A 19,597-nucleotide genomic window follows, 5' to 3' on the forward strand; every position below is an offset into this window, starting at 1 on the left:
ACAAGCTCAGAACTGGTCCCATTGCTGAGACATGGCAAAATATTAAACAGCACCTGAGGACAATAATTATCAGAACCTGTCCTATGGTTCCTTCAACTTCACAGTTTTGAAGAGATAACACCAGAGCATCTGGAAGCAGTACATTAGGTCATCCCAGAAAATAAAATAGCTTTTTGCAGCCTCCTGTGATTTTTCAGTTTATGATAATGTGCAGGGGTCACAGCAGAGCATGCAAGGCAAAAACAAGGTTCTATTCAAACATAAACATTGGAGGGCCAGAAGTGTCACTCACCCTTAGACTGCACATGTTAATACAGTTACTCCATTTTTAAGTTTGAGAGGGACAAAGGGTCCCACAAATAAATGTAAAAAGCATCCATTTGGACTACTGCTCCCTCCCACCAATGAGCCACAAAGACAAACATGCAAATAATGTTTTAAGTATACTTTGGAAGATGCGAGATAGAAAGTCCTTTGGAAAGGGATTCTGTGTAGGGAGAGCAAATCTAACTGGATGTGGAAGGGCATCTTTGGCTGCAGATACAAACACTGCGCACCAGCTGCCCCACTACCTGGGACACCATAGACTGGTCTTATCCTTTGTCTGCTTGTAAAACATGGAAAAACCCCAGCACCTCACAGTACAAAAGCTTGGGGATTTGGAGAGCATCCCCTGTTTGTATAAGAAGAATGAAAACAATTCCTTGCTAGCTTCGCAACAGTTTGTTGCTGCTTTTCCTGTGTGACAAGTATCTAGTGCTGATGGCTCTTTTCTGAATTATCCAGCCAATAATTGAAAATTCCGTAATGGCTCAGTAAACTGATTAAATTGATTACAGATGAGTATTATGAAATAAGCCAGGGAGACGTGGCTATTTCATACTGAACTGGCACTCAGCCCAGGCTGCTCGGCATCACTCCAGGCCTGGCCTGCTGCTTCCACCTGCAAGCCCCCAGCTCTTCTGGGGCCATGCTCGTGGGATGCCGCTTGCCCTGCTGGCTGGTTCACAGCTAAGGAGCATCCAATGGAGGGCTACAAAGATGGGGACTGTTCTGAAGGGCAGGATTTACAAGGGGCAGCTGAGCTCCCCGGGTTTGCTCGGCCCAGAGCAGAGCAGGCTGAGGGGCAGCTCAGGGCAGCTGCAGCTCCTCACAGGGAGCGGAGGGCAGCGCTGAGCTCTCCCTGGAGCTGTGTCAGGGGAGGGCAGGTGGAGGTGAGGGAAAGTTCTGCCTCAGACGGCAGCAGGCACAGCCCCAAACTGTTCAGAAACAAGGTTTGAATTTTGGGTGGTCCTTTGTGGAACCAGGAGCTGGACTCGATGTTCCTTGTGGGGCCTTTCCAATTCAGAACATTCTCTGATTTTTAATAGATGTTGGAGCAGGGGGGGCTCCCCTAGGATATGTACAGAGACAACTAGAGCTGTCTGCAGGTAAGGTACAGCCTTACATAGCAGCAAAGGGTGCTGCTGATTGAAGCCCATCACCTTGGCTCAGTGTCAGCAGGCATCAGTTATCCTACTAAAAGCCTTGCACTTTACAGAACAGAAAGCTCCTGCTGGCAGCACCTGAAGCTGAATGCACCTACCACTGCTGGCACCAACATACACACACAGAATATCACAGAAAGCGCTGAGGTCTCCTGAGGTAAAAGGTGCCCTCAGGTAAAAGCTGGATCAAGAAAACCTTTTGTATTACACAAGGGCACGTATGGCTATAGAAAGTTCACAGTAACTGCCCAGAACTGCACTCAGCATTGGTCTATTTTTGCTCTGACTCTTCCTGGCCACGACCTGACCAAGCCACATAACCAGTGAAGTGAATTAACACTGAAACACACTGCAGTTTTTTTTTTGTTGTTGTTTTTTGTTTTTGTTTTTTTTTTTTTAACAGCTGAATAGATGATGCCATGTGCTGCAATACACAAATACACACGTCTGATATCTCTTGCATCTCAGGAATTCAAACCTGGCCCACAGGAGGGTGCTGCTCACCCTGACGCAGCACACAGCTGTCAGCATTTTTTATTACAGCCACATCTCTTCACGAGAAAACCACAAGCACTTGCACAGAGCACCCAAGATAGAAGGTGAAAGCCATCCATGTATTGTTAATACCTTTTTCTGTGTTGACAGAAAGTTTCCATGTGTGCTTATGTGTACCAATCAGTGCAGGGAAAGTTCATACCAGTTTGGGAAAGTCAGATTTGCATGCAGCTGTGTACACCATGTTTACAACAGTGACTGATGCAGCTGTGAAGAGAGACGGGGAGTAGGTCGCTGCTCAGATGTGTGGCTTTTCCTCTTAAAATTTAAAGCAGCATCTGTTAAGGTATCAAGCATACACCTGACAGCAGAAAAGAACATAAATATCTTTTAATGATGGTAAAGAAATCTCAAAGATTTTACCATAACGAATGGAAAATTCTTCTTTTAACAGTCTTCTGCAATGACAATAAGGCACATCAGCATTTTTAAATGGCAGTTGATACAGGACAGGCAGATAGAGAAAACGTAAAGCCAGCAATACGCAGATGATATAACCCCTAAGTAGAACATAAGATGATTGACAAAACACAACTCCCATCACAGGCTTTGGTCAGTGAGCACAGCACTCCTGAGGAGCTGATGGCAACGCATCTCAGGCTGTGCACAAGGCCACATCTGTGCTAGCAAACACACATACAGAATAGGCCGAGGCAAGGGGCAGACAGCCTCCCCAGCACTCCAGATTCCAGCACCAAAGTGGGGGAAGTATCACACCTCATTTATACTGCACTTATAAATAGTAATAAAAAGGCAATCATTATACATGCTATGCAACTTTCCAAACCACTTCTGTAAACTGGTCTAGTCAGACAAGCAGTTTTTCCACCCCTGAGGTCCTGTTTGTTTAAGCTAACTCCCAAATTTGGAAAAGCTACTCCAGGCAAAATTTGTCATTTAATTCACTGAGCAAAACACTGTCACAAGCAGTATCTTAAAATCAATCTGAATTTAGAATAATTCAGAAATCATACCCCAGGTCACACCATAGTGCCAGAGATGGCTGTCAGTAACCAGAGGCTGATGAAGTGACATCATCGCGTGCTGCCACAGAGTGATGCTTTACATCTCCTCAAACATCTTTCAGTTAGATTTAAATCACAGAATTTGTGAAGTCAAAAGGTAGACATTAAAATTTGGACCCAAGTGCAGCAGAATGTTTGGCTTCCCATCATTCTGTGCAGTCCTGAGACGATCTGGGAACTGGACTGAGAACTGAGTGCTTTCAGACTCAGAATTCAAATATTTTGGGCAGTACACTTCCTCAGTGGAGATTTGACTCTACATCAAATGTTGTAGTATTCTGTGTATTTGCACGTTAGAGAAATAGCAATGTGCCTTATTTTATCTCCGTGAAATAGGATAAAAGGTACTCATTATGCTATAAACTAAATATATATATTAAATATTAGTCATTATACCTAACCAGAGGCATCACTTTTAGCATTAAAATCATCTCAAAAGAAAAGGCAAAACTCAAAATGATTTCTACTTCAGAAGAAATTCTATTGAGTCAGTAAAGATCAGGTTCTTTTTCCACATGAGCAGCTGCTCCAACAAAGGCTTACAAACACAACAACCAAGTGCAAGTAATTCTTGGGACTTAAAGCAGTTCAAAATGCAAAGGCACAGAGCCTCATCTGCACTAAAGATATTGCTCCTTTTAGCTATGCCAGCATAGTAGAAGTGCAAATCCCTTCTAATGAGGACAATTATATCAATATTCCAGACTCACAATGGTATCCTAGCCTGAGACTCAGCAAAGCACAACAAGTTATACAGACAAAAGGCACCCTGGATTGCATTAGCAGATGACTCCTACCTGCATCACAGCTTCATTAGCTTAGTTAATGCTGTTAAAATAAACTTCAATCACTAAAATAATTTAATCATCTCTCTAAAGCATATGAAAAGAAAAAAAAAAAAAAAAAAAAAAAAAAAAAACACCTGAAAGCAACATAGAATCATAGACATCCTGAAAAGGAACTATTTGCCCTAAGTGTTTCACTGCAACCAATAGGGCTTCCTCATGTTCCAGTTTCTGTGATCTAGGCCAGCAGTTTGGATCCTGGGGGTGATGACTTCAGTCTCATTAAAAACCTCTTAGCAGCAACACCTGCTAACAGGTATTCAAGCATACTGGGAGCAGGGAGTTTTCACAGCCTTAGGTTGAAAGATTCAAAGAGTGGGACCTGGGGAGATGTATAGTGTTGCCCCAGCAAGGTCTGGGTACAGGAAGTGCAGACCTCACTAGGCAGGCTTGCACAGCAAGCAAGATGCAGATGTAGTATCTGGCACAGAGCTCACACCAGGCACAAGGATGTGGGCTGCAGCTGGGACCAGCTGACTCAAAAACCCAGACTGCTTTCTGCAGTACCTCCTGTCTGCAATTCAGGCCCATCAACAAGCGATTTCAACATCTCTTGGCACAAGCCAGGAAATATGTAGAGCTGAAGGAAACACCATGTTTCCTCCCCACCCTCCACCCCTGAGAGATCTCCCTGCTCATCACTGCAACCTGATGGGGAAGGAGTACGGATGTCATGGCAGCTTTGTGGTCTTTTCTAGGAGAGTCAAGTACAGAATTAGATTAGAAGTATAAAAAAATAATCACAAAGCCAGAAATCCCTTTTAATACTGAGAATGGGACACTGACTCATGCAGCAGCACCAGACAGGAACAAGGACCCTGTGTTAGTACTAAACTCATGGAAAAAGGCACATGGCTGCATGCAGTGCTGTCACTGGGCAGGCACTGCCACTTGTACACGAGCTGTTGTGCAGCCCCAGGCCTGGCTGTAGCTCTCCCAGCAGGTACATGGGGCTGCTCCCCACAGCCCCAAACAGTGTGGGATTTGGGGGTGACTCTACAGCCTTTGCTCGGGGGCTTTGGTCTCACTAGAAGATTTGACATGAAAACTGAATAGCAGCTCATAGGTAATATCAAAATATGCTAAGATTCTTCTATTTACAGTCAATCACACACAGTGCCTTACAGACAAATGCAGAAATGTGAAAGAAGGTGGTGAGATGAATTGTGTGATGAATTGAAGATCAATGAGTAGAGCTGCAACAACTTGCTAGGACATCCGGATCACTAAATCACACAGGACCAAGGCTGACAATTGTAATGCCATAGTGCTACAATGTGATGGAAAATACAGCAGTAATAGCAGGGTGACACAATCCCAAACTACAACAAATGACAACAACCGCCATAGACACAGAAACAAAAGAAGAAAATCTGCTTACCTTAACAAGACCTCAAGTAGGCAGGGATCTCCAATCAGATACCCTCACCTCCACTGCCAACCCTTAAATGAGGTCTGGGAAAGGGTGGACCCTGGCTCCATCCTTCCCAGTCACTCAGCTGCATTGCATACACATGAGCTCCCCTGGGTTGGTCCTGCCTTCCCACCAGGTGCTCAGTCAGTGGTTCAAGCCATGACTGAGCATTTCCACTACAACAATGTCATTGTAAATCCAAAAATAAGAATAAGAACCACGGCATCTAACACCTTCCTATTTCTGAAATGGATTAAGAAATGGTGTCAAAACGTTTACACAAGTGAAACAGTTATTAGAGCAACTGGCACATCAGGAGCTGAAAACTACTGCCTATAGCAGTAGAGCAAGACTGACATTTAGCAGATCACTGAAGATACTTCCACATGCCTTCAGTATAGCTGAGATTGTGAGTGTTAATTTCCATAATGCCACGTTGTTACCGTTAATGAATGAGATAATGATCTGTTAATTCCTCTTTTAGACAGATAATTGCTGAATTAAGACATCTGGAAGCTGCCTTACAGGAGACCAACAGGTTTATGCAACCTTCCAGGTTGGCCCTGGGCTGTGAAGGCTTCTGCAACAAATGTCACTATTTTGGGCAGCCCAAAGGCAATCATTCTGGGATTCATTCTTTTTGTAGATGGCAAATTAAGTCAGTAGAAGGCTAGAGAGCCCCTTCTAGGACAGAAGCAGCCACTTTGCAAAAGCACAACTGGAGACATAAAGCTGCAAAGGGTGTGTGTACATTTACGTACATATATATATATATATATGTATGTATGTATACACACGTCTGGAATTCCTTTAGGAAACAAATTTTTTAGGGCAACAGTTTTCACTTAGTGATCCTTGGTTCCTAAACATGAAGTTAGATCATGTCTCAAGGATCCACAAACAGACTGAAGCAAGGCATGATTCTTGCTCCAGTGGGCCTGAATTCACTTACACTTGTGTCTCCATTTAAAAAAAAAGCTCTGAAAGGAAAATGCCTGAAAACCCACCGTTTTAAGAAATCCCAGCCACAATAAGCTCCAACCTTCAGTTAATGCCAAAGGACTGCCTATCACATTAACTCTCTGCCAACTGGCATTTATCTGTATTCCCTTCCAACCAGGGCCGTATGCATTTGTACAGAGGATAAACTGCAGCCTATGGATATTATCTTAAACAACATCAGAAATTTTTTGTTGTTGTTGGCTTTTTTTTTTGTTGGCTGGATGCTTATGCAGTTGCATTTTAATACATTTTGTGCATGTGTGTTTTGCTTTAAATCCAATTTGGAGGCTACACTGCCAATTGTGGCTGCACAAACAGCACTGCGGCCAAGCATGATGTGCTCTAGCTAAACATAAATCACTTTAGTCTATCTTTTAGCTGTAATCTAAATTAATTCTTTGAAAATCAATTTATGGCTGTTTTATTGTGCTTTAATACAAACACTCAGGTGCTACAAATACGCATCCTTTACAGCTGTAGTACTGCTTCTTGGAATCCATGCAGTTATTCCTCCCTTCTTGGCACAGGTGGAAACAAATTTGAAATGTAACAAAAAGGTGTTTAATAAATACTTTTTTATTTTCTTCTGTTATCACTGCACATTGTCACAAATCAAAAAATCCTCTCCTGGGCAGCGTGGAAAGGGTAGAAGTCATGAGTGCAGACAGGAAAGATTCACCACAGCACCTTCTATCGCGCTTCCATCCCTGCCCAGGAGGAAGTCTGCAGGACCATCAGAGCAGCTCATTCCCTCTGAGCTGCCCATGCCTGAGGGGCAACGCGGTGAAAATGAATAAATGGCATGGGTAATTTTGTTTAGAGCTGAAAGCCGTCCTGTGGCAGGATCCCGGCTGCTGGAGCTGCTCCCTCCTGACAGTGGCCCCCACTTTGACAATACAAACTTGGTCCCTGCAATTACCCAAAGCGCAAAGGGGATTCTTAGCACAGAATGAAAGTTTATGCAGAAAAGAAAAAAAAATCAGCAGTAGCTATTTGGGATTCATCTCCTTGTATAAATGTACCTTAAGGCTATGAAAGAAAATTATTTGTGTTTTTTTGAACGCTGCAGCTTTAGAATCTCTGATGATTGAAGTTTCGCTGTTGCCTTCCTAAATCCAATTCAAGGATCTCAGTTATGTGATCCTTTTCCATACATGTAGCATCCACCCTGTCCACTCCCTAAACGTTTTTATACACTCCTGTGATGTCCTAAAAAATGTACTAAGTTCACCTAGCATATAAACGTTGCCAGGTCCTGGGACTTAACTTCCTTCCATCCTTTCTCTTGAGCTCTCAGCTCCTAGACTGAAGCGCCGTGTGACATTTCAGCTTTCACCAAAATGAGGGGGAAGTTCCTAATTGTTCAGAAAAATAAAATCATCCTAAATGGAAAATGTATTTCCATTTACAAAATGTTTCATGATTTACATTGCATTTTCTTACTTTTCTGATTCCTGACTCATTTTTGAATGATTAAGGATGAGCTTACTGTCATATACAACACCTTTTCCCTCTTAAAAGCTGTCAAGAAACTGCAGTTCAGACCATAAACTCCCCTGGCAGTCAGTAAAGAAAAGTTAATCTTTCAATTATGCTTTCATAATTGTATTCTATTGCTGTAAGAACAAAGAACGACTTCCTATCCAGTGCCTTTATTTCGACATGAACAATAGGGACTTTTCACTGTTCTGCACAACTTAACAGCAGAGTACAAAGTTTTATTTACACGAAGGTGGTGAAGAGCTTTCAGCACATTTCTTTCTGGCTCTTTTTCTGATTACCTCTCTTCTTGGCCAACATCTCCATTACAAAAGGCCCATGACTGAGCATATGTAAAGGGTTTATGGTCAATAAAACCTGCATTCACACAGGAAGTCTGCATGGCACAGGCAGATTTGGCCAGATGCTGGATAATGTGGGGCCCTTTTCATTCTGCTGTCTGTAGTTCTGTCAGTTTGGCAGGTAAAACTGGCTTGTATTGTGTTGCAACCCATGAATTGGAGATCTTTCATATCTGATGTTCACAATCCTAAAGCACTCCTAAATACTAACAAAACAAGCAATTGACCGTAAGTATGAATCAGACTTCTAAGCAATCATGTCCAAATAAAAATACTTCCAGAGAGATTATCCAAAGAGATTCAAGCAAAAGAGCAATCTTTCCTGGCTCGTAAGGGACTGCACAGAAATTAGACAACCCTGCCCCTGCTCATACAGCTGCATTTGGCTGTCAACACACGATGACAAAGCATCGTCCAGAGGTGACAGGTAAGTTTACAAGCTATGCATTAAGACTTTTTTGTTGCATGATTTTCCTTATCTCCCTGTCCTAATACAACCAACCAATCACAATGTGATAAAAAACAGAATAAACAGTACCTGTCAGTCATTCCTTAAAAATATAGGGCTGTGATGATATGAAAAAGCAATTTCTCAACTGGGAACAAGAAATGAGTTGCCTTGTAGCATTCAGCTAGATGGGTAGCCTAGAATGCTTCTAAAGCTTGTCTCATTCAGAAAGACCTCCATGCTGTGATCAAAACAGAGGGGAACCAAGAAATGGGAAGTTGATGACAGAAGAGAAATGAGATGAATGTTCATATGAAACTCTTTGGTTCGTATACAGATCACGAAAAACTTAAGAGATGCATTCACTCAGTTCCATACATAAAGCAGTGCTCATGTTTTCCAGGCTTTGTTCCAACTAGTTCTTAGAAGCACAGGTCCTGCTGTGCTCCTGTGCACCCAGTGCGAAGTCCACGGCCTGATGCACACTGTGGAAGAGAAGATGGTCCTCCCCCTCTTTGAAGAATTCTCCCCGCATTAGGGAGCTCCTCACCGAAGGATTGCACTGTGCCAGCAGCACCTGGACATCTATCTCACTGTAGTCCTTGCAGACCTCTTTGAGCGTGCGGATTCCTGCTGTGTCCAGAAACTGTACTGCACAACAGTCAATCACTATTGTGTGAAACCCCAACGGCTCGGACACAAGCTCCATGGAAACGTTGGTCTGGCTGCCACCAGAACCCGCTTCCTTCTCTCTAAGCATTCTTTTTGCTGCCTTTTTCTTTGCTGCCTTCACCAAGGCTGGGTTGACTCCAGTTTGCTTATACAGTGCGGATTTGAAGCACTCTTTGTTGATGTAGTAGAGGGGTGCTTCAAAACGCAGCACCACAACTCCTGGCTTAGTTTCTAAGTTCTTATAAGCAGACAGGGACTCATATGTTTCAGACTCTGCCACCCAGCCAAGCAATGGTGCCTCTGGTTTCTGAGTTCGAAAAATGACGCAAAGCATTGAGAAACAAACACCAATCAGAAGACCAATCTCAGTACTGATGAGTGCTGAGGACACCATAGTAACTAGCCAGATCACCGTGTCCACCCTGCTCAAATGCCACATTTTTGGCAGGTCTCTGAACTTTCGCAGGGCACCTCTGAGGTTTACAATGGTTATAACAGCAAGGACACATTTCTGAAGGGAATAAAACAAAGGTGCAATCACAAGGAGGACTATTAGGATTAACAAACTAGTCACAATGCCAGAAACCTGTGTTCTACAGCCTGTTGACTCTTTAATAAGAGTCTTAGCAAGAGCTGCACTTGTTGTGAAGCAATGGAAGAAAGAGGGAATGATGTTGCAGAAGCCAATGGCATACATTTCCTGGTTGGCCTTCACGGTGTAACCATGCTTCTTGGCAAACATTTCTGAGAGGGAAACAGTGATGGCAAAGCCAATGACAGCGATGGGGATAGCATCCAATGCCACGTTAGGAATCAGGTTCCAGTCAGGAGGGCTGGGTGGCAGAAAGCCAGTTGGGATGTGCCCAGCAACACTTGAGCCATAGGTTTCTTTCAGCTTCCCTAAGTGAGATGCCAGAGTAGCTGCCACAACCACAACTAATTCAACTGGAATTGGAGCCTTGAGCCTGGATTTAAAATGTTCATTAAGCTCCTTAGTTGGGATAAGAACAAGAAAGCACAAAAAGCTGGTGATGACATCACACATGTTAGTCTTGTGTATGTTTCTGAAGATGTTTATCCACGTGGTTATGAGGGAGCCGACGCCACTGCTCCGTGGAATGTCCAGACCCAGGAGGTACTTAGCTTGGGATGTCAGGATGGTAAAGGAGGCACCCGTGACAAATCCACTGAGCAATGAATCGGAGAGGTACACTGAGACAAAGCCCACTTGAAAGAAACCCATGGCCACCTGCAAGGAATCAACCACATACAAGAGATTAGGATTCAAACTCTGTAGATGTCATCGTCGTGGGGATCTGTAAAAAGTGGTAAGAAACATGGCCTTGGAGGACGAGGCATGGCCTCAGCATGAAAAAGGCAGTCTGCAGTACTCAGCTGCTCCTTGTGCACCACGCTTAAACGAAACGCGCTGCCAACATAGAGCAGGCTTTTTTAGAGGTCACAGAGGCCTCCTTGCTCTGAACCCATGCTTATGTTGGCTCATTGGGTTCAGAAACAAAGGTCCCAAGAGAAGAAAGCATTTGCAATACTAATTACTTTCACCATTTCTGTCTCAACTTCTTTCAATCTCTCTGAACTTTTGCAGAATCCAAAAATCTATGCTTTTGTATGTCTCATGAAATAAAATATGACAACCTGCAATAAAAATACAGCCTATGGTCTAACAGCTGCCCTTTGCACTGCATACAGCTTGCTGCATCCAACTTGGAAAGCATATGAGTTTCAAATCGTTGTGATGCAGATTACATAAATAGAGATAAACTTTTGAAGTGCCTTGGCATTCATTTTTATTAATGCTAGCTGAATGGAGAAGTCCTTGGTGTTCTCCCACAGGAGATCTCCCTAACCATGTGAAGGGAAATATCCCTTCCTTCCCAACAAGCTTCATGTTAAATGGAGCTAAATGTCTCTTTTTCTTCTCCTCTACACTTTGGTGAACTATCACTGTGAATGTCACTGTGGGAAGAAATGAATGTGAACTCACGAACTTAAACATCACAGTTCTGAAGTACAGTTAAAACAAAATCAATTCTGGTTAATGCATGACAGTCTAAAAACAAAGATATCTGCTTTAATTTCAGCAAGCATTGAATTCTACGATCTAAGCAGAGACTGAAGAGTAAAATACCATTAAATAACATATTTTAGTATGGTCATAACTAAAAGCTTTGTTTCAAAACTGCTTTATTATCTCAGTAGTACCCTCTTCATATAGAATCATAGAATGACCTGGGTTGAACAGAACCACAGTGCTCATCCAGTTTCAACCCCCCTGCTGCGTGCAGGGTCACCAACCACCAGACCAGGCTGCCCAGAGCCACATCCAGCCTGGCCTTGAATGCCTCCAGGGATGGGGCATCCACAGCCTGCTTGGGCAGCCTGTTCCAGTGCTTCACCACCTCCGTGTGAAAAACTTCCTAATATCTAACCTAAACCTTTCCTGTCTCAGTTTAAAACCATTTCCCCTTGTCCCTTGCCCTATCACTATCCACCCTTGTAATACACAGTGGCATCAATTTGGCTTTGAATGGGCAAACAACAAAGTTTCACAAAAAAAAAAAAAAAAGCTTAGAGATAAATAAAAAGAAACTGGAAATAGTTTTATTGTTCAGGTTTGGTTTCTTTTTTTTGTTTGTTTGTTTTGTTTTTTTAATAAATGCAAGTGACTCAAGCCTTAGTTAACATGCCACATTTTGGCTCAGTGAAATTGAGCCCTGATATAAGCCAGAAAATACAAGTTTTAGAGCAGAGCAAGGAAGGCAGTGTGCAGATCAGTGTGGGTGCAGCAGGTCTGGCAATGCTCCATGCAAGACCTTGCAGTCACCAGCAAGCCAACAAAGCAAGTATAAAATGTCATCCAAACAAAAAGCAGATCACAGAGGAGTTTCTTGCACCACAGTAACTGGCAACATCCAGTCCTGCTTAGATCCATTTGCCCGAGATGCAGAGGACATGTGCAACCTCAGCAGATTGCCCATATGAACAACCACACACAGAATTAAAACTATTGCCACAGAATACTTGTTTGCCTACTTCCTCTTACCTGATAAACCCCAGCTATGAAGGTCATGGTGGCTCCCACTTTTATTGCGTAGCAGGTTTTATCACAGAGCAGCTTCTGTAATGTCTGGTTCACAGGTGCTGCGGTGGAGTTCACGTGCACTGCTGTATCCATGTGGTCACTGAGAGCAGCTGGCTCCATCTCATAGCCGGCTCTCAGCACCTCACGATCCACCACTTGTCCCACCATCAGGCAGAGCGCACCAAAGATACCAACAGAGATGTGGCGAGAGGTTCCAAATATGCAATAAATAATGCCTGCAAAGAAGGACGTATAAAGGCCATAAATAGGCTCCTGCCCAGCCAAGAGAGAATAAGCAATTGACTGTGGGACTAGCAAGACCCCCACAATCACACCGGACATTATGTCTCCCAGTAAGCACTCTTTTGGATTGTACTTAGGAAGCCACTGCACGATGGGAAAGAAACTCAAAACACAGTCTTTAACTTTGGCTGGAGTGCAGCTGCAAGTTTTCTTCACTTGTTTAACCATCAGAGCCTTCAGGTTCCTCTTCTCCTCCTGAGGTTCCAAAAACATTCTGTGATAGAAGCCACGTTTAGCTTCACCTTCTTCTGGCATTTCAGACACTGACTGAACGTTGTTGAATTCTGCCATGGCTGTCATCTCAAGGGCTCCCTAGCAACAGAAAGAAAGACTGCTTTATTAAACCGTAAGTGAATGTGTTAGATCAAAATTCTTAATGGAGCTGGTTCAGAGGATACAAAAAGCAAGGGCTAGTAGTCTTGGTTAAGCACAGAAAGCAAGTTCCAATTAAACATGGAAAGAGTCTCTCCATTACATCCTTGTTAAACAAGGAATCAGCTTTCTAAGAAAGAAGCTGATATCCTGTAGAATAAACCTGCTGCTGCTTAAATTGTGAAATGGAAAAGAATGCAAGAGCACTGCCTCCCAGAGAAGTTTCCCTGACTAAATTGCTGTTTGCAGACTGCTCCACTGCAGAAAGGCAGGCACAGGGTTTGTTGTGGTCCAACAGTCACTTCAATCCAGTTGCTGAAAATTAACTACAATTAGTGTATTTCTCACACTGCACTGCTTGGTCTAAACTTCTTTCATATATACATTCAATAAAACCAGTATTCTTCATGCACCAATTACTCCTGCAAACACTGTAAAGATTTGCTACCCATTAAGAAGTCTTTATTGACTTTATATGACTTTATTTCACCCAGTGATACAATGGCAAAATGCTCTTTGCAATTTTTAGAAGCTGATTTTGAAGTGAACTACATCTAGCTAAAACAGCACAAAAGGGAGGCAAGTTAAGGGGGACAACATAAAGTAAGCAGCACATTTCTGCCAGAACACATGCTCTAACACAGGCTATGTACACCCAGTAAAACAAGGCAGGTATCTGTATGTGGGGCAGCCCTACAGCGGTTTACAGCAGCCATGTCTCTAACCAACCAGGCTATCTAAAGTCAACACACTGCCTACTGTGGGTAGATTGCCAACATGAAATACCAGAGGCAGAGGCTGGTGTTTTAGCCTCAAAAGATGCTTTCATTCACTATAGCACCTCTCAGGTGGGTAAGCTCCTGCTCCTCACAGAGAACTCAACACAGCTCATTTCTGGTAGCCGGCCGCTGTACCGCCGCTGAAAGGCTGCTGTGCTTTGAGCAGAGACCTTCCTGGCTCCAAAGCCACAGATAACCCCACTGCATCAATGCCAGCCCCACCTGAATGCCATGTGGGGACTGCAGGGCACTGTTTGGACCTACATACCAGAGAGAAGCCCTAGCACAGCAGTCAGGAGCATGACTCTTTGTGGCCGCGCTTCTGAGTGCAGGCTGAGGAGCAGCTCTGGAAAATTCATGTTCCAATGGGAAAAAAAAAAAAAGAGAAAAAAAAAATAAGAAAAAAAAATGAAGCTTAATGCACTGCTGTGTTAGGTGAGTCCTAAGTGGAAAATTCCAGTTTGAACTCAAGTCTTCTTTCTGGAACCCGTGTCCTTCTATAGAGTCTGGCCCTTGTAACTTAAAAAGCTACGTTCTGGATCCAAAGATTACCCCACCCAGAACTGTAATACATCTATATTTTCAGGGATAACCTCACAAATGTATTTACTTGTCACCATATTTGCTCTCCTTGCTTAAGATAATCCTCCAGTACAATAGGCAGAAAGAGAACAAAGGTTCCGTTTTGCCTATGTGTGTTCTTAATCATCCCAAACCTCTCTCAGAGCCTCCTAGCCATGCAGAATTACTGTGCTACAAGCCTATAAACACACAATGACCAACATCCCTTGGCTAACAGCTGTCAGCACAGTATCTTCAATGTACTTTAGAATGATTATAGGCTTAGAAAATCTTATGAAGAATTAGAGTATTCACTTCCTAATGAGGACACCTACAGTGCAAGGTGTGACTGACTCAGGATGACAGTCAGGGGATCGTGCTCCCAGGAGAATGCAGACTCCCAGCACTCATCCTCACATTCCAGATATCTAATCTCACCCACCCACATGGTACTGCAAAGTCCAGTAGGGAATTATTTATAGCACATACAAGAAAAGCAAATGCTGCCCAGTGAGAACACAGTGAATTCGGTGCACAAAAGCACGTGTCTGAAGCACATTCCATATTTGTATTTGCTCAAGAGGTTTTATTCATTTCACAAGCACAGAGTAAGAATTTAATAAGCTTTCATCCAACGCTGAGCAAATCAATACTGCAAAATCTGGGGGGGGGGAATTCCCCTCCAATTTTTTGTGTGAAGCTACTTAGATCAGTTAATTTTCTCAGACTTCAGAAAAGAGTCAGCAATGAGGACCCTTGTGGCTCCTCTCCCCTCATGCAGGGCTCTCAGATCACTGAAGCCTGAGAATGTTTCTTGATCTGTCAGGAAACTCAAACACCAAACGCACACAGCTCAGTTTAGCTCTGTGCAGTGCCATACCTGGGTTGTTCTTCCACAGCACAAAAACGTTCTAAGCAAAAGTCTTTTTGCCTGCTGAACTCTGAGCATACAGGGGATCTTTGTGCTCACCTGCACAACAGCTTTCTGTCCGTGGCAAGAAAAGGGCCTTTCACCACACAGCCCCAGCCTCTAACCATGGCAGGACACAAGGAAGTGACACACCATTTCCAACACCCATTTCACCCTTTTCTGCCTGAAAGCGTTGCTTTGCATTACTTTTGTAACCACGTAGCCCAACCACGCGCAGTACAACTACATTTTTGTTTCCAAAAAGAAAAATTATTGCTTCAGTATACTGCTACAGTTAACCTGGAAAAGAAGCTGCAGTCTGTCACCATTTTCATGAAGTTACTTGTATGCCTGTAATTCACTTTTATCGGCTCCTTTTGGCCTGCGTAAGATCTTCAGGGGGTGTCTGAAGGTCTGAAGGCCACAGGGAACTGAGAACACAACACAGACTTGTGGAAACTTCCGGTATCTGTCCTGCTATCAAGTGGCTGCCATAAAATTGAGACACTAGAGGTACCACACGACTGAGATCTGATGCCTTTTGCAGACTATTTCTGTGTCCCACCCAGCACTCTCTTACTGACCCTCCGCCATTTACAGGCAAGGCACCATCCCAATGCTGGACGCAGTGCTGGCAGCACGGGGTGAGTTGCACCTCCACGCATCCATCCCAGAACACAGACACTCAGACAGCAAGAGAATAATGGGCTGCAAAGCTCATTATCCTAGGCTGAGATAACGCATCACAAGCTAAAACTCAGACCCAAGCAAAAAAGAATAGAAACTAAATAAAAAAGAAGTGTCAGTTCTATGTCACCAATGTCAGCTTTCCAGATTACTTCTCTCGATGCCACTGGCACATTTAACCACCTCATACTATCACCACCCAGGCTCACCCCACCCACCTGCCGGACACGAGAAGTTTCAGGCACGCACTCACAAACTGGCGTATGAACACACAAGTGAAAGAGGCACGAACACTGTGAAGAGATGGGGAAGAGAAGCAGGTGAAGCAGAAATCCAAGTTCTGCAAGAACCACTTTACAGAATCGTAGAAGCACCAAGGCTGGAAAGACAACTAAGATCCTTAGTCCAACTGCCGACCAACGCTCTAAGCCGCCTCTGGACGCGCTGCAGGGGCTCACCGCCCCTCTTTCAGCACGGGACCCGGAACGCAGCGCTGCAGACACAGAGGAAGTGCGGCCCGAGGCCGGCCCAGGGCTGCGCGCTGCGCGAGAGGCGGGCGCCGGGCTGCGGGGAGGGGAACGCGCCGGAGCACAAAACGCACCCACTTTTTATACTCCTGAAACCGCAGTGTTCGCGGAGAGCGTATCGTTTAGAATGACAGCGGGCGTTGAAGTATCCAGGATAAGGAAACGGATCGGTTTATGTAAATCCAGTGCCACCCTCTGGATCCGAACGGCGCTTCCCTGCGAGCAGCTCACTTCGCTCCGCCGCTCCCCCCAGCTCACGCCGCGCGCTCTCCTCTCGGCTTCGCCACTTTCGCTTTTTTCTTTCCTGCCGGCTCGAAACACCGCAGTCGAAGACCCTCCGCAAAACGGGCCGCGGAACGCCGAGCCCACCGCAGAGCCGCGCTGACAGCGAGGCTCGCACCAAGTTCACACCGCGAGCCCCGCTTCGATCGCCCCGCTCCGCCCGACTCCGCCCGGCTCTGCCCGCCGCCAACTCACCACGGCGTGCGGCTGCTGGCCGCGGCTCCGGAGGCTGCAGGCGGCCCGGCAGCTCCCGCCTCCCCGCCGCGACCCGGAGCCGCCCCCGCCGCGCCTCCCGTGGCCGCCGGAGGAGCCCGGAGCCGGCCCAGCGCGGAGGGACGGGCGTGCCCCGCCTCGCAGCCCGGCCCGAGCCCCGCGCTGCCTCCTGGCAGCCCTCGGTGCCCCTAGAGATCTTGCTCGTGAGAAACAACAACGGGCAGCGGGGCCCGGCAGCCCTCACCCCGCCTGTGCCTTCACCGTCAGCGCTTGGAGTGAGCAGTGTGTCCGCTCTCACTTAATTAGCTTTTTTTTCTTTTTTTTTTCCAAGCAAAGGCACTGGTAATGCTTCAGTTTTTACTTTCTAATTCGTTCCATGTGTGTTCTGAACTACCAGCGGCCTGACAAAGCCTGGTGCAGAGTTACTCATTGTAATCTCCTCCACAAAAAGAGCAGCCCAAAAAACTGAAGAGACAACTAACCGGAAGAACTCCCGTGAACAATCTGTGTATTTGCTAATTGAGCCTCTCCAACTTTTAAATTCAAACATTAATAATTTGTTGGTAATATTAAGCAAAATGACCTGAACTTTCCATGGCTACTATAGTTATGGATATCGTAACAGTCTGTTACAGAATCACAGAATTGTTGGAGTTGGAAGGGACCCTTAAAGGCCACCTGGTCCAACCCCCTGCAATGAACACAGACACCACAGCTCCATCAGCGCTCAGAGCCCCTCCAGCCTGACCTTGCATGTCTGCAGGGATGGGGCACCTCAGGGTAACCTGCACCAATATCTCACCACTCTTATTGTAAGGAACTTCTACCTTATATCCAATCTAAATCTCCCTCTTCCAGTTTGAAACCATTTCCCCCTGTCCTGTCACAACAGACGCTGCTAAGAAGTCTGTCTCCTCCTTTCCCTTAGTCCCTCTTTAGACACTGACTCTGCTTTGGGGTGCCGTTGATACTCACTGCAGTGTTTCAAGTTGTTTGCTTCGGTATCCAGATCTGTCTGGGAAGCATGTCCAGCTATGAGGAGCATGGACTCTCTGACTGTTCCCTACTGCAAGAGCTCAGTACTCTTTTTTTATCTTCCCCTGGACTAGGGGGTCATGGTCACAGTAGCTGAACCCGCTTCCCTTCCCTTCCCTGTTTGTACTGAAGAACTACATTATCATGGCATTATCTGAAATCGAACATTGCCTAATATTTGCATTTCATGTGGAACCTTGAGCTGCCAAACACCACGTCAATATATGAATGGAGAAAGCAGTGCTAAAGATCTTGTATTTAAGATCTGTCATTCTGTGCAAATACAGAGTACTTCAAATATGTCAGATTCACCCTTGCCACAAGGCTTCAACTGGAAGTGACGGTAACTGGAAGATACAGGTTGCAAGGGAAAAGAAAGAGCAACCTTCCTCTCCCCTTGCTATCTGCTGTCAGAATCAGCAGCAGCTCTAACTTCCCAATCCTTATAGGGATTTGCACCGGAGTTTTACTGGAGTTTAAGATATGGTGACAGCAGCGCTATCAGAGTGGAACCTTGTGAGGACTGACATCCATTATAAAAGCACAAAGAAACAGCCTTTGTGCAGGAACTGTGTAGAAACCTAATGCCACAAAGCAAAGAAATGGACTCAGAGCTTTTTCATTGCCTTTCTGGTGGTGCTGGCTGTAGACCAGCTTGGATCATCAAACACATTGTGTCATCTTCAGAGCAATGGGGAAAGAGTGTCTTCATGGGGCACAAGCAAAGAAGGTGAGATTAAAGAAAGACATCCCAAGCACTTTTTCTTTTCAGAATCACTGCTATTGTTAGGGTTCTTTTTCCTCCTTTTACTGTACATGAGCTACTGTTAGATTGCTGTTTTTTGTTTTTTGGGGGTTATTTTATTTAATTTTATTTTTTTAATGCTGTAGATTGATTTTCTAAAAAGTGGGGGAAGATCCAATTTAAGACGAGTAAATCATTTAACTTCCCATTACTTTCCTTTTCCTAAGGTATATTAAGTTTTATGGTTAATGCATTTCTATGTGCAGGGAACCTTTGGCCGTGGAAAAGTCTGACTGGGTTTCTCATGCTAAGGAATCTCTTGCCAAAGAACCTGACCTGAGGCTTGCTGATGCACAAATGCTGACACGTGCCACCTCCCCGTCCTGCTTAGTCTACAAGTCAAACCTGCTGCCTCTGTTTGCCCAGGTTTCGCCATTGCTTTTATGATTGTGAATCTTCAGAGAGCGGTTCATTGGCCTGCAAAATAATATTGTTCAACAGCTCCAGTGTGGGACAGCTGGGCGTGGTGAAAGCCACTAGAAACACGTCTTCTTTCTTGTCCTTCCTTGTACAACTTGTCATTTAACAGACCTCAGGCTTGGATTTGCAGAACGTTGCATGGAATTTGCAGATGGAGAAGATGAGCACTGCTTCATTTGCTGCACAGAGTTGTGTCTCTATTAGCTTATAGGAGCTTGTGCAACCCTGCCTCTGTATGCAAGCAGCTTGTCTGATCACCCAGAGAAGGAAGACAGGCATTTCTGGAGAGAGCCCAGCCAGGGTAAGAGAGA

At 44.8% G+C, this 19,597-nt stretch overlaps 1 protein-coding gene across 10 annotated transcripts; it reads right to left on the reverse strand.

The window, feature by feature from the left end:
* Positions 1–30: 30 nt before the first annotated feature.
* SLC26A2 (solute carrier family 26 member 2) lies at positions 31–18,088 on the reverse strand. Of its 10 annotated transcripts, none has more exons than XM_048960474.1 (4): positions 16,606–17,002; positions 16,223–16,297; positions 12,354–13,007; positions 9,033–10,538 (listed from the first exon to the last, which is right to left on the reverse strand). In XM_048960474.1, the coding sequence occupies exons 3-4, from the start codon at positions 12,993–12,995 to the stop codon at positions 9,033–9,035; spliced, it is 2,148 nt and encodes a 715-aa protein (XP_048816431.1). In that variant the 5' UTR covers positions 12,996–13,007; positions 16,223–16,297; positions 16,606–17,002. The 10 variants fall into 10 exon arrangements, with proteins under 10 accessions (XP_048816430.1, XP_048816431.1, XP_048816432.1 ...); XM_048960475.1 differs by lacking the exon at positions 16,606–17,002 and adding an exon at positions 16,422–16,589; XM_048960473.1 differs by lacking the exon at positions 16,606–17,002 and having other exon boundaries at positions 31–10,538; positions 16,223–16,355.
* Positions 18,089–19,597: the final 1,509 nt, after the last annotated feature.

The sequence above is a fragment of the Lagopus muta genome, chromosome 14 (assembly GCF_023343835.1).
Source record: "Lagopus muta isolate bLagMut1 chromosome 14, bLagMut1 primary, whole genome shotgun sequence".
Lineage (NCBI taxonomy): Eukaryota > Metazoa > Chordata > Aves > Galliformes > Phasianidae > Lagopus > Lagopus muta.

What these genes read in the sequence shown, in the direction of transcription:
- SLC26A2 (XM_048960473.1), bottom strand. Translation starts at nt 12,995, where the DNA reads ATGACAGCCATGGCAGAATTCAACAACGTTCAGTCAGTGTCTGAAATG. An exon ending in TCATAGCTGGGGTTTATCAG is followed by an intron (nt 10,539 to 12,353) that starts GTAAGAGGAAGT and finishes GATTCCTTGCAG; the next exon opens with GTGGCCATGGGTTTCTTTCA.